The sequence below is a fragment of the Ambystoma mexicanum genome, chromosome 9 (genome assembly GCF_040938575.1).
Source record: "Ambystoma mexicanum isolate Mex_15411 chromosome 9, UKY_AmexF1_1, whole genome shotgun sequence".
NCBI classification, from domain to species: Eukaryota; Metazoa; Chordata; class Amphibia; order Caudata; family Ambystomatidae; genus Ambystoma; species Ambystoma mexicanum.
The window spans coordinates 79,959,439-79,974,695 of NC_090931.1; the positions used below are offsets into that span (position 1 = coordinate 79,959,439).

The following is a 15,257-nucleotide window of genomic DNA, read 5'->3' on the forward strand; positions in this document are numbered from 1 at the left end:
ATTCATGTTGCCGCGATATTCAGGGTCCGTCGGTGTACAATCTCAAGTGGCTTACTTACCTGCGACCTACATTACATATCATTATGGCTGTTGTATGGCTCACATTATACTGTGCCTTCCCTGCTAACCATTGCCCCTGTGCCAGGGTCACTTCCCACCCGCCCCCCCAGCCCTCCAAGCTCCCCCCCTTCCTCAGATGCCCCACCCCTACTTTATCCCGCAAACTCCTCCAGCCTCATCTGGGCATGTGGTACATAAGGTAACATGGTGCAGCTGTCAATGGTGTTTGCGCCCCCCCTAGGTATTCCCCTCCTCTTGCCCATAATTCCCGCAACTGATAGAGCGCTGCCAAGGGGGTGCACCTATTTGCACCTTTAGTGCACCAGGAATTTACTATTCCTGGAACCAGATGTAAATATTTTAAAGTGAGATTCATTAACTCTCCATTGAAAAATTAAATACTAGTGGTAAAACATAGACCCTTCATGTCTTCCTGTTTTGTTTTGTCTTGTTATGGATACGTGTTTTGGAGCTAGTAAAGCACATTTAAAAAAAGTGTGTTCTTGCATTGCGGGAGTCAGATCTGAAGGGAGGCTTCAGGGTAAATTGCCTGGCATCGGCAAGAGTCTCTAGCTAGCTGATAATAACCTGGGGACACAGGGTTTCAGGAAAGTTGGCATGAGATTCTTGTTCCTTTTTCTAAGCTCTAAAGATTTCCTGTTGTTGATTGTTGATTTGTTTGATTTTCAGCGAATAAAGAGCACCTTTCTGCTCAAGAAGAACTAAAGGCAGCAAGTTTAGTCTCCACCATGAAGCATGTCTCGATCCACTGGTTCCGCAAGGGTCTCCGGCTTCACGACAACCCGGCCCTGCTGGCGGCGCTCAAGGACTGTTCAGAGCTGTACCCCATCTTCATCCTCGATCCCTGGTTCCCCCGGAACATGAAGGTCAGTGTCAACCGCTGGCGGTTCCTCATCGAGACGCTGAAGGACCTAGACGAGAACCTCCAGAACCTCAACTCCAGGTAGGTGTGCCCATTGCGACAATCCATGACTTGACCCACTCCGCTGTCTTTGGAATCCACGACCAAAGTGAATATAAGCAAAATAGTGAGGCTGTCCTTTCGTAGACACTTTGCTGAGATTACTGTGATCTCCATCGAACACTGCAAACCTGGTTTGGAGTTGCGGGGCACGCAGGAGGCTGGTAATTTCATCAATTAAAAATCTGGAGTTAATTTAAAGTAGCATTCTTTACGTATGCCGGATGGTATGGTATGGTATTGTTTATTTATAAAGCGCTTGGATACAAAACAAGTGCTTCAAAGCAATGGCTGTCAGTGTTGTACAATCTGCAGAGTGATTCACCCAGGACATGCACGTTTTCTCAACAGACTAGAATTCCACGTCTTTGGACTGAACCAAAAAGCATTGCTTGTTGATGGGATGGGCAGGGTTTTTTTTTATTGGTAGGGAGAACAAGTGGGGATTCGGGGTCTGTAAATTCGAATGGTTCCTCTTTGGAGACTAACTTGGCTGCGGGTAACTTAAGTGTATGGAATTGGATTTCTTAACTGTAGACTGAATGTGCAGGCTTTTCCCACCTATGGACTGGCCGGGCGGGGTAGGGTTTGTGTATGTGTGTGGACTGAAAGAAAAGGGGTTTTGTGTCTGTGTAGACTGGACGAGCGGGGGTCCTGTGCTTGTAGACTGGACGAGCGGGGGTCCTGTGCTTGTAGACTGGACAGGTATCTCTAAACTGGACGGGCAGGGAAATCCTGTCTGTCGACTGGACAGATGGGGTTTTGTATCTGTGGCTTGACCAGAAAAGTATTTTATGTCTGTATGGTTGGCTGTGGTAGGTCAGAAGAAAGAGGCAGACTAGTTTTTGTCCTATTCAACAAGTGATTTATTAAAATTAATAAGAAAGTGATATATCCCCTTTCTAGGGGTTTCCCTGCCTAACTAAACCTACTAGTCTGCTTGTCATCAGTAGTGAAATCCAAAAAGTAAAGAGTCTGCCCTCCGTCGGAAAACGCCCTACCACTAAAGAAAGAAACTACACAAGTCCAGGAGAAAGCTTCCTACTCGTGGATAGGCTGTTCGCCCGAACAGATGATTTTCAAACTGTTCTAGGTGATCGCTTGGATTAATTCCTTTTAGTTCTTGGCGAATCTTCAAGCCTCCTGGCATCCTCTTTCCTTTTTAGAGATGATCCTGTTCTCCTTGCAATATTTGCGTGTTCACTCCTTTGGGCTACGTCTCTATAAGGTTGCCTTTCCCCAACACTTTGAAGGAACCCAAATGCCTCTTCTCTTGCTCTTGACTTTCTGTATTCCTTTGCTTCATTATTTCCCCAAACGCAGCATGTTTTACACATATCTTCTCTTGGTCTTTAAAAATGCCTGCTGTGTCGCTGGGATCAGTAGGCTGAGCGTGTCCCTGCTCCCTGTATCCCGCTTCGTGTCTCCAGCCTCTCCCTTTACCTTTTTGCTCATGGGCTAGCATCACCGGATCGCTCTTCAGGAGCGTAACACTACTCGTGTCGGAACTACCTTGGCGGTCACGCAGGCTCTCCTTTCCTTTGTTCTTTGGTTTGGTTCTGCATAGCCATGGCTGCAGCAGTCTCTGTGCTGTTTCTGGACTGAACAGTCCACCTTTCCCACGTCACGCCACTGCTCACTTGGGCCTCCTTTCCTTGTGGCTCTCTTCCCCCACACAACGCAGATATCTGGTTTCCCTATGCCTTGTCAGTACATGCACTAGCCCGGTCTTAATGACCTGGCCTCTCCCAGTCCTCAGCAGCTCCCAGCTCTTCCCAGGTTCAAACTTCCCAGGCTTCACACACCATTTATAGCCCTTCTATTTTTATATCTAGGCAATGGGTCCTCCCCAGCGTAACAGTCTTTTCTCTCTTTGAGTAACCTCTCTTACTCGTCTGGGCAGGCTCCTTCATCACAGTTGGATTAATTTAGGAGCACAGAGTAATCTGTATTACTCGCCCATTTCTCCTTTGTCTCAGTGGTTTTGTCAGACATTTCTTTAAAATGAATGCTAGGACTAACATTGCAATAGCAAACAGTAGTTTGTTATGATGGACTTTTCAGAAGCTTGGATGTTATTGATGGTTCAACAGATAGAGTTTTAGGAAGTTCCTTAACGGAATGGGAGTCCTTATCCCAGAAGGGGAGTCTCTCACTGTGAGGTCCTGCTAACTGCCACCCCTAGGGGGAATGTTGGGTAGCGGGCTCACAATGCTAGCATCAAAAGGAAAGGCTCCCCTGTGGGGACAAGTGACGAAACCCTGAGATTCATCACATTGCCCAACAGGCCAACAATTATTTAATGTCTGTGTCCTGTGGTAAATCGGATATAGGAGACAGACAAGAAGATGTTTTAAAGTGTCTGTTTTAATACAGCAAATAAAAGGTCTTGTCCATCCCTACTTCTACGATGAAGGTTCCATGTTCTGGAAAATAATAAACTGGTGCATGTCAGGACCTCTTATACAAATAAACCTTGTCCTGTGAGGGGTCAGTACTGTGATGCGGACAACTTGGTAAAGGTTTTCCACAAAAAGCCATTTTTATTAACCGATAAGGGGTTGATAAATGTCTCACTATCCCATCGCCAACCTAACCTGGATTTCCATGCCTATGAAAATAACTAAAGGAAAACACTCTAACAAAAGGAATGATGTCCCTCACACATACATACATCATATATAGCAATTCAAATATAACCGAAAGAACAGTAATGTTCAACATAAACCTAATAAATATGTATCCTTGTAACCTGGGTCGGATCCCATTCCCCAGATTTCAAGCAGGAATTTCACTCAAAAGTTCAAATAAGCAACTTCTGTGTTGTAGCCAAGTGCTGATCATGAAGTTCTTCTTGCTCCAAAAAGTCTTTCACGTGGACATTAACCAACAGTTCAACCAGACGACAAGTCTTTATCTCTCCACATACAGCAAAGAGTTCAACACAACTTATTCTTAAATAACAAAACACTTTCACAATTTTTCTGTATCTACAACAATCTTTTGTCAGGATGATTCCACAACAATTCATGAAACACTTTAGTGGTCTTGCCACTTCTGCTTCTTCTCCACTTCAACCACAATGCCTTCCTTGTCCACTAACCTGCCAGGACTACCACTAAAAGGTCCCTATCCTGGTATACTCGCCTGCCAGGACAAACATTCCTAATGCTACTACAAGCACTCTGTGGTAACGTCTACTTCAAACCTTTAGAAAAGTCTTTAACTTTGAACAATCTCGACATTCACAACTTCTTTGGGGAAAACATGTTGGACATTGGTGCTGTTTATTCCACTCTTGTTTTGCCAGAGGCAGTGCACGTTATGCTCCTCCCGGCTACTTTATACCAGGAGGGTCTCTCCTCCCACTTCTGTTTTCCCACTTTTACATCAATTAACTGCTGACAATATTTCTTTCTTACACTTGCCCCTCTTTGGCTTAGGTAATGTGTGTTGATGTCATGCTGCTTAACTATGGCCTCTTCCTTATTCTGGCAACAGTAGTTTTCCTGTAACAATGTTCTCTTGTTGTTTAGCCAACACGCTGTAGAAGTATTGCCCATTCTTTACTTTTGCAATGGTGTTGGCTTTTATAATTGTAATCTTTCTCTTCTTGCCTCTTTACAAAGTTCTTATTTCCCCAATATGACTTCTTTCAATTAGTTTGGTATTCAAAGTTGCTGTTAGTAGTTACAGAGCATACCAGGATTACCCGCCACTGTTAAACTCACTGGTTTCTGCACACGCGTCCGTGCGATCCGTTGCCACTGCTCGTTCTGCCTCTTGTGCCGCCTCCTGCACAGCAGACTGCTTTGATTCTCCCACAGCCTGCGCTGATCGGGAAAGGAGCTTTCCTTGCTCCTAGTGTACACCGGTGATTGCCAGCACCGGAACACGGCACACAATCAGGAGATCCTCTCTCTCCAGGGGGAAAGCCTGCAACAACGATTTTTATTGTTAATGGCCAGCACCTGAGGGAGCCACATATATTCAAAAGTCCTGCTGAGGTGTGGGTCATTAGAACCACTAGACTGCACATTGCAGTTGAGTGCCTCTGAGTCCCTCTCCATCATCCCAGTACTTGGGTCATTGTGGACTTGAAGTCCCCAATGCTCTTACCTCCTGCTTCATAAAAGCAAACTTCAACTTTATTGGATATCCCTTGCTTATAGAATAGATCCCTAGGGAAGGGCTTTACATGGGTTAATGGTTGATTCAGATTCAAGGAAGAAGTATATTCTTCACGGGTCAGCGTTAAAGGTTTTGATTCCCACATATATTGTTCCTGTGTTGATCACACGAGTTGTCCCTACCCTCAATTTGGGTAACATTGGGAAAGTGTGATACTTCTAATGGTTAGACTGTATAAATTAGTAAGAAATCAAGAGACTTCAGTCAGTAAGTAGTTTTCTTTGGACTGAAAGAGAGCCCAATTCTTTATTAACAGAATTCTTTCTGTTCAGAAAAACCATAAAAAGGATACTTCTGCTTCCGTGTTCTACAATCCTTCATGGGAAGGATCGTCTCGTCTGATACACCAAGTTTATAAGGGTAAGCTCTACTCGAAATTCTCCTTAATGTCCTTTTTTAGGTATCTTGGTCTTACTTCTGTCTTTGCCTCTTTTCTTTATTCTTTACTTGTATTTCTATTTCTCTTCTATGGACTCTATTTGATCTTCTTAGACTGTCTTTTCTTTGTCTTTTTCTGGTTCGCTCGTAACTAAGCTGATAAAGTTTATTTGTCCTCGTTTTCCCCTCAGACTTCGAGCGTTTTACCCTTTGTCTCTCATTAAACTTGCAGAGCTTTAGTTGGCTTGAATGTTTCTCAATCACACTGCTGGCGTATGTTTCCCTTCAAAAAGTTCCCTTTTTCCTCACTATTCACTTAAGGAAGCTCATTTGTTTTTGCTTTTAAAATGTCTCTTGTAGTTAAAAAACTTCTTATAGTTCGTAGGGTTTGACTCCTTATTGATACCACTCTGCCCCTTTTAAGAATATCTGCCCCTTTTGGGGTTAACTTATCCTGTTCTCTCTCCTTGCCGACTTCCCTATGCTTCACAGCCCTTGACTCCTCCTTATGATACGGAGTGGTTACCTTTGAGTGGCGTCTTCCCCTTTCCACTCGATCGGTGAACGAGGGCTCATCTGCTGCTGCTCCTCCTCTTCCGAATCTCCAACCTTTACTCTCTCTATGCTCTCGATACCTTCACTTCTCGTCGTGAAGACCGTCTCTTTCCCTCCTTCACTCCGCAGGCGGGAGCAGCTCGCAGCGGTCCACGCCTCCTCACAACACGGTACGCGGCACCAACCTTCACTTCTCGTCGTGAAGTCCGTCTCTTTCCCTCCTTCACTCCGCAGGCGGGAGCAGCTTGCAGCGATCCGCGCCTCCTCACAACACGGTACGCGGCACCAATTAACTATTATTGAACGTTTAACTTCACTATGCGCAACGGCACAACGGGACTCTAGTAATCTCCTCTTCCAACCGCTAACCTAATACGCCCAGCTGAGACCGTTGGGCTCGACCTCCCCCTCCTCGCCCACCGTTTCCTAGGGAAAGAAAAACAGCGTTAGAGGAAAGGTGCTACATGTTTTACTTCCTGCTTTTGCATGTCCACCTCAGTAAGACTTTATGGTCTGGCTTGTATTACATGAAAGCAGTTTCTGTAATAAGACATCCACATTGTCACACCCCCCTCTACTAAACCCTTACGATCGGGAAGGGTTTCTGCCCTGGATAGATAATCAGCTTGGGCTAACAATCTTCCTGGTTTATGAACTGTTCTAAAAGAGAAGGGCTGGAGGGAAAGGAACCACCTAAGTATTCTCTGATTTGAATCCTTGTTTCGAGCAAACCAGACCAAGGGAGCATGATCAGTTATTAAAGTGAACTCCTGACCTAACAGATAATATCTTAGAGCGTCTATTGCCCACTTTACGGCCAAACATTCCTTCTCTATAGTTGGGCAACTCAATTCACGTGGCAACAGCTTCCGACTAATGAAGAGTATGGGCCTTTCTTTCTCCCCTTGATCCTGGAACAGCACAGCACCTATTCCGGTACCCGAGGCATCAGTGTGCAGATAAAACGGGGCGTTAAAATCTGGACAGTGTAAGATAGCTCTCTCGGTGAGGGCCTCCTTTAAGGCGTTAAATGCTTGTAAAGTTTCTCGAGTCTCCCAAGTTTTCTTTGTCATCGAGTTCTTCTTTAATAGATCTGTAAGAGGGCTGGCGAGAGTAGAAAAGTGCGGAATAAATCTACGATAATCTCCCACAAACCCTAGAAATGCCCTCACTTGTTTCGGTGTAGCTGGAAATTTTAACTGTTTTATGGCTTTGATCTTTTCCTCTTGAGGTCTGATGATCCCCTGACCGACAAAATATCCCAGATACTTTGTGTGAAACATGGCAACATGAGTTTTTTTTGGGATTTATGTGTAACCCTTCGTTTCCAGAGTCTTAAGGATTCCTGCCAGATGTTGTAGGTGTTCTGTCCATGTGTTACTATAGATTATGATATCGTCAAGGTAAGCCCCGACATACTGTTCATGTCCCTTGATTATATGGTTTATTAGTTGCTGAAAGGTTGCCGGAGCTCCGTGCAACCCAAAGGGTAGAACCGTAAATTGATATAAACCCGTAGGTGTGGCAAATGCCGTCTTTTCCTTATCAGCAGGAAGTAGGGGAATTTGCCAGTAACCTTTGGTTAAATCAATTGTAGTCAACAACCTCGCCTTCCCTAAATTGTTCAGGAGATCTTCTATTCGGGGCATTGGGTATGCATCAAATTTAGAAATGTCATTTACTTTTCGAAAATCCATGCAAAATCTTACACTCCCATCCGGCTTTGGTACAAGGACAACCGGGGAGCACCAGTCACTGTAAGATGGTTCAATGATCCCTAGATCTAACATTTCTTGGACCTCTTGGTTGAAAGCTTTGATCTTCGATTCAGGAATTCGATAAGGTCTTTGTCTTACTACGGTTCCTGGCTTGGTGACTATATGATGATTTGTTAAATTAGTTTTCCCTGGTAAGGAAGAGAACACATGTGCAAACTTTTGTATGACATTAGACAATTCTGTTTTTTGAACTCCTGACAAATCTGGATTTACATTTAGGCCCTCCGCACCAGTTTTCTTCTTTATTTGGAGAAATTGTTCTTCTGTAGTTTCATTCACGGATATCATGGCCATTGTTGGTACGGGGGATCTCGATTTTTTTTAATAAATTAACATGATATGTTTGATAAGGAAGTTTACAGTCTGTCTGCTTCACCTTGTAGGTTAAGGGTCCCAACACCTCTTGAATCTCATATGGACCTTTCCAAGTAGCTAGCATTTTGTTCTCTGATGTAGGTACTAACACGAGTACTTGTTCTCCCTTCTTGAATCTACGCAACTGTGTATTCTGATTGTAGTATTTCTCTTGTCTTATCTGTGCTTGAAGAAGATTATCTCTTGCAACATTTTGTAACTTTTCCACCCTTTCTTGCAGTTGGGAAGCATACTCTGTTAGTGTAACCTCCATGGTTCGGTTGTTCTTCCTAAGATTCTTTTAAGAGGTCTAACAAAGTACGAACAGGTCTTCCAAACAATAATTCAAAGGGGGAAAACCCTGTTGACGACTGTGGAGTATTCCTGAGTGTCATTAGAATCCATGGAAGTATTCTATCCCAGTCCTTATTCTCTGGGGAAGTCGTTTTCTTCAGCATCTGTTTGATGGTACTATTATAACGTTCTACTAGCCCATCAGTTTGTGGGTGGTACACAGCGGTTTTCAGATGTTCTATTTTCAAGGTCTCACAAACTTGTTCTAGAACCTTGGACATGAAATTCGACCCACGGTCGGTGACAATCTCCCTGGGTATCCCGACTCGTCCAGTGAAAGGTATGATGGTGTCACAAATCTGCTGGGTATTTGTGGCTTTTAATGGAAATGCCTCGGGGTATCTGGTTGCATAATCGACCACTACAAGAATGTATTTGTGGCCTCTTCTGGTCGGTTCCAAAGGTCCAACGATATCTATTCCGATTCGACTGAATGGTTCCATCACTAGGGGCATAGGTTGAAGTGGTGCTCTTCTTACATTGGCTCGGTTCTTCCGCTGACACTCTTCACATGACTGACAGAAGCGAACTACCTGTTGGTATATTCCAGGCCAATAAAATCTATCGAGTATCTTTTTGGTGGTTTTCTCCGTTCCTAAGTGTCCTTCACCAATTTGGATATGAGCCACCTCCAGAATAGTCTGATAGAATTTATGGGGAATCAACAGCTGTTTTACGTCTTCGCCATTCCTGGCCTTACTTAATCTATAGTACAACCCATTCTCCTTGATGAATCGTGGTCCTTCTCCCGTTACTTTTTCTAGAACTCGTTCTTGAGCATATTGCAGCAAAGGATCTAGTTCTTGAGCAGACCGGAAACTGTCTCCGTCTTCCTCGATTCTCCAATCTACTGCTACCGGGGAGACATTTTTGACTCTCCATTCTTTCTTCAGAGAACGTCTGACCTTTTTACTTTTTAGTATTTTAGGGATTGTACTAGGTATTTAATCACTATGGAACGGGGCCGTTTCCAACCAGCTCTTCTCAATCTTATGTACTAACTCTGGAAATTTTGGTATATCGGTGCCAATTAGAAGTGGTTTTGGTAGATGTGGTAATACTGCTGCCTTGACTCCCATTGTTTCCCCGACTACTTTGATTTGTATTTCCTTAGATGGGTATGCCCTTACATCCCCATGTACACATCGGACAGGAATTTTCTCTGAGGAATAACAATCGTCACCTACCAGCTCTGATGTTACTGCCGTCTGTAGACTCCCTGAGTCGACTAACGCGGTGGTGGGTTTTCCATCCACCTCTGCGTCACAGGTATACAGATACTGCGATGGTCTCGCATTCATCGTCTCGGTAATTTCATTTCCTTTATGTGATTCGAGTAAGCCAACCTCCATTGGTTCGGCTCTCGGCTTTTTCGGACAAAATCTCGCTAAATGTCCCCAGTCCCCGCAGTCAAAACATTGTGGACCTCTAGGTGTAGGAGTAGCTTGACGATCATTCACCGGACCCTCACTGGTAGGTCTAGATCGTACGCCGTCACCTTCTGATCTTCGTAGCATTGAGTGAGGCCACCTTAGTGTAGAAGCAGACTTATTCAACAAAAGGGGTGGTTTATAGCTTGTCGGGTAGGTCATCACTTTCCCTTGTCCCGCCTTTTGGTAAGCCGAGGCCACTTCCACAGCCTCTGTTAATGACAGCCGGGGATGTTGTTTGACCCGCCGCTGCACCGGTGCAGGGAGAGCTTCAATGAACTGTTCCAGAATGACTTTTTCGATCATTTCTGCTGAAGTAGATGTACCAGGCTGTAACCATTCTCTGCTAATTCCTTTACTCGATAAAACAATTGCCTTGGGGTTTCGTCCCCTTTCAACTTGAGCTCTCTAAATTTCACTCTATAAGTTTCCTCGTCGTGTCCCATCCGTTCCAATACCACCCTTTTCATGTCTCCGTAGTTTGTATCACCAGTAGGGTTTGCTGCTTGATATGCACATTGCATTTCACTGGTCATCAATGGTGCGATGTAATGACACCATCTCTCGGCGGGTCATTGTGCATTCCGAGCTACTCGTTCAAAGTTCACGAAAAAGTGTCCTGGATCTTCGCCGGTCAAATATTTTTGTAAGACAGAGGTGGGGACCTGAGGATTGTTTCGTACATTGGTAACTTCGAGTAGTTGAGCCTGCTGTATTTGTAAGGCCTGCTGGAAGGCCAATCTGTCAGCTTGAGCTTGTTGTGATTGCATCTGTAAGGCTTGCTGTAAGAGTTGCTGACCCTCGCTTAGGGTCTTAATCAGGTCTTCCCAGGTGTTCTCAGAATCCCACTTCTGACACCAACTGTGATACTTCTAATGGTTAGACTGTATGAATTAGTAAGAAATCAAGAGACTTCAGTGAGTAAGTAGTTTTCTTTGGACTGAAAGAGAGCCCAATTCTTTATTAACAGAATTCTTTCTGTTCAGAAAAACCATAAAAAGGATACTTCTGCTTCCGTGTTCTACAATCCTTCATGGGAAGGATCGTCTCGTCTGATACACCAAGTTTATAAGGGTAAGCTCTACTCGAAATTCTCCTTAATGTCCTTTTTTAGGTATCTTGGTCTTACTTCTGTCTTTGCCTCTTTTCTTCTTTACTTGTATTTCTGTTTCTCTTCTATGGACTCTATTTGATCTTCTTAGACTGTCTTTTCTTTGTCTTTTTCTGGTTCGCTCGTAACTAAGCTGATAAAGTTTATTTGTCCTCGTTTTCCCCTCAGACTTCGAGCGTTTTACCCTTTGTCTCTCATTAAACTTGCAGAGCATTAGTTGGCTTGAATGTTTCTCAATCACACTGCTGGCGTATGTTTCCCTTCAAAAAGTTCCCTTTTTCCTCACTATTCACTTAAGGAAGCTCATTTGTTTTTGCTTTTAAAATGTCTCTTATAGTTAAAAAACGTCTTATAGTTCGTAGGGTTTCACTCCTCCTTATTGATACCACTCTGCCCCTTTTAAGAATATCTGCCCCTTTTGGGGTTAACTTATCCTGTTCTCTCTCCTTGCCGACTTCCCTATGCTTCACAGCCCTTGACTCCTCCTTATGATACGGAGTGGTTACCTTTGAGTGGCGTCTTCCCCTTTCCACTCGATCGGTGAACGAGGGCTCATCTGCTGCTGCTGCTCCTCCTCTTCCGAATCTCCAACCTTCACTCTCTCTATGCTCTCGATACCTTCACTTCTCGTCGTGAAGACCGTCTCTTTCCCTCCTTCACTCCGCAGGCGGGAGCAGCTCGCAGCGGTCCACGCCTCCTCACAACACGGTACGCGGCACCAACCTTCACTTCTCGTCGTGAAGTCCGTCTCTTTCCCTCCTTCACTCCGCAGGCGGGAGCAGCTTGCAGCGATCCGCGCCTCCTCACAACACGGTACGCGGCACAAATTAACTACTATTGAACGTTTAACTTAACTAGGCGCAACGGGACTCTAGTAATCTCCTCTTCCAACCGCTAACCTAATACGCCCAGCTGAGACCGTTGGGCTCGACCTCCTCCTCCTCGCCCACCGTTTCCTAGGGAACGAAAAACAGCGTTAGAGGAAAGGTGCTACATGTTTTACTTCCTGCTTTTGCATCTCCACCTCAGTAAGACTTTATGGTCCGGCTTGTATTACATGAAAGCAGTTTCTGTAATAAGACATCCACATTGTCACAGAAGGGAAGTCTTACTTTGGCAACAAGCCATTAAATATTCTGGTACCATAGAAATCTCACTCTCAGAAGAAGACAAATACTGCGTCTCCCTTAACGGAATCCCCCTATTCCCTTGGGGGGTTGGGGGGGCTTGTCCTCCCAGGTGATCCACCTGGCTAATAACACCCCCAGGGTCCGATCAGGCCGTGGCTGCCTTCCCCTGGCAACTGGGGAGGAGACTTTAGGCTGGAATTTTGTGAAGACTCTGCAGGATTCATCAGTCCAAGCCTATTCTATCCTACTGAATGACACACCACTAATAAGGAAAACCTTACTCGCCCCCCCCCCCCCGCCCCCGCACCCCCCTTAACTCTTCTTGGCTTGTGCTGGTTGGTGCTTGACTCCATCCCAAGTATCTCTCAAATTCGACTCTTGGTCTTTCAGGCCCCTGCCTGCTTGTGCACTTCAAACAAGTTCCTTGATTTTTCAATACAAAAGGGGACTCCTGACTCCTTCACCTAATTTAGAAAGTTTGCTCCTTAAATGCAATACTTGGATTTGCAAATTATTCAACTTTGTAACTTGTCTCTTGCTTGCCCCTCCATGGCGTTTTTGTTTCTTTTAAGCAATGGGGTTTCCTGGTCCAACATGGACCTCCTGCCAGTCTCGGCTTATCCCGATATTCGCCCCCTCACAGAGGTGAGTGGCTTGCTTTCTTGGCTCTGACTGAGCTCTCTGGTGCTTCAGAACTTTTGATTCTCTGGTGGCTCTTGCCCCCTCCCGGGTCTTTCTTTCAGGTTCACCCCTCACACGTGTTTCTATTTCTTTTAGGTCTCTGGTAGCTCAGCATGGGCCCTCTGGCTCTTTAGTTTGTTTCTCACTATTCTCAGGCCTCTGTAGGCTACTAAAACATTCAGCCCACACTGGCCTCGCTGGTCTTGTGGGTTGCGTACTGTCCTCAGCCAGCTCTGTCTGCGTGGTTAACTCCTCACTGGCCATGTGGGTTCTGCAATGTTCTCACGCCTTTGCAGAGTGCTTCAGAGCTTTGCCACCCTCCTCGCTCTCCTCTGTGTTGGCCACATACCTGCTTTATGGCTGCGTTCTTCACCGGGGGTGATGGCTGATCCACTAGTGAACGCACCGGGTTGCGCTAGTTGTCTGCTCTCTAGCACTGCTTCTTCATCCAGGGTTTGTTGCTCGTGAACGCAAGTGCACCACGTCTGGAGCGGTTCTGTCTCTTCCTTCGAGACCTGGTTGCCATGGCCTTCCCCTCCCCATCACCCCTCCAGACTAAGCAGCCTTCCCTGGGCTCTGGGATCCCTCTGTGCACTGTGTATTTGACGTGGTCCTGCCTCCACGGGGGATTGGCTCTACAGCGCAGGCTTCCGTTGTACATGGCCTTGCTCGCTCAGGCTGGCTCTCTCCCTGCAGGTAGGGGTGCTTTGCCCTTTAATGTTCCTATCCGAAAAGAGATGCAACACCATTGGTTTGGTGTTGCTGGCATCCAGGTGGGGTCAGGAGCCAAGTCGAGCAAAGTTAAAAGCCCCTGTGCCTTATTATGGTGTTCAGCCCCCATGTATCCAACACATAATTGGGACTCTTGTGTTAAGGGAGATGTTATAAACTCCCCCCCCCCCCCCCCCTAGGGACTGTTTTGCTTAGCGAAACCACCTTCTTAGCCCCAAAGTGGGTCCCCAACCCCTTGGGGAGAAGGGACGAATTTGTTGGATTAGTCTGAGTGCACACGTTTGAAGACTGGAATTTTAAGTCTGGGGTGATGTTGGTGGTGAGCCATGGAGAAGCAGGGGGGCACTTGCCCCTGCCTGGTTCCACCCTGGTCCCCAGTGCGCCCCACCCAGGCTCTCGCTGGGCTGGCGGTGCTCCACTAAGACTCTGAGCGTCCGACATGAAGGAAGCAATACAAACAAAAATGCCAACAAATTGCAATGTGCTTGTGTACTATGCGAGCAGCAAGCATACCGACCGAGCCCGTCCTCCCTTGCTGCCTGCCTTTGGCACGGGGATCATCCTCCCAGGCCAGCCAGGCCCTGCAGGTCTGCAGCAGCGGTTGGTCCAGCGTCCGGGCGCTGACACTAGCACCAATGGGCCCAGGGCCCAGACTATCTGCAGCCGACACAGGCAGGCACGCAGGCTACGTTTGCTATTATGTAGCAAATGATCCATCCGCCCAGCGGGTGCCTGCCTGCCCCCAGGCTCCCTGCGACCAGTTGTTACTTGTGTGCATATCTGTTTGCAATGCTAGAGAACCACTCCGCCACCAACGTATCGGACCACCAGTGCTTTTCTGGCCACCAGCACTGTGACTGGAGTCGGACCCTTTCCTGCCTGGCCGTGTGTGCATGCCCACAGTGCCCTGCCCCTGGCTTCAGGGCTGCATGCCTGTCTGCAGAGACTGAGGAGACTGAGGAGAGAGGGAGAGAGAGACTGCTATATTTGTGCTGCTGTGCAGCATCAATCTTTTGACTGCATGCTAATGTATGCAAATGCACACATGTGTGTTGGATCCTGTTTTCCTGCCTATGCATGGAAGCAAATGCTTTGCTCAGGTGCATGGCATGATGCAATGCGCATTTACACGTTTGGCTCCACACCCCTTCTTTCTTTCTTTCTTCCCTCCCTCCCGTGTGCAGTTCTCGGCACTGTGCCACTGCTCAAGGTATGAAGCATGCCATGCTATTGCCAAGGCGCTTCATCGCATCCCTCGGACAAGGAGCCACTCCCTTGCATACACCCGCTCACCTTGATTTACATGGACACAAAGCTTCAGGCTGGCTTGTCTGCAGGCGCTGCTTTAAGCACAACAACGTGTATGTATGTGTACATGCATATATGTATGTGTACATAACGACAGTGCTGGAATTATTGACCGACCCGGACACACACACTGATCTTTAAAAAAATATAAATATCATCGTGTTAACCCAGAGAAAAAAGCAACACATGCAGAATTTCAAACAAGTATGGGTC

General features: G+C 46.1%; 1 protein-coding gene across 1 annotated transcript in view; it reads left to right on the plus strand.

Annotated features, from left to right (window-relative positions):
• The window catches only part of LOC138487675 (cryptochrome-1-like), a 137,169-nt gene that overhangs the window by 34,417 nt on the left and 87,495 nt on the right, over positions 1 to 15,257 (plus strand). Inside the window, exon 2 of the mRNA XM_069614201.1 lies at positions 751 to 1,024. Coding sequence (XP_069470302.1) covers positions 810 to 1,024 — 215 coding nt within the window. The 5' untranslated portion in view covers positions 751 to 809. The remainder of the gene's footprint in view (positions 1 to 750; positions 1,025 to 15,257) is intronic.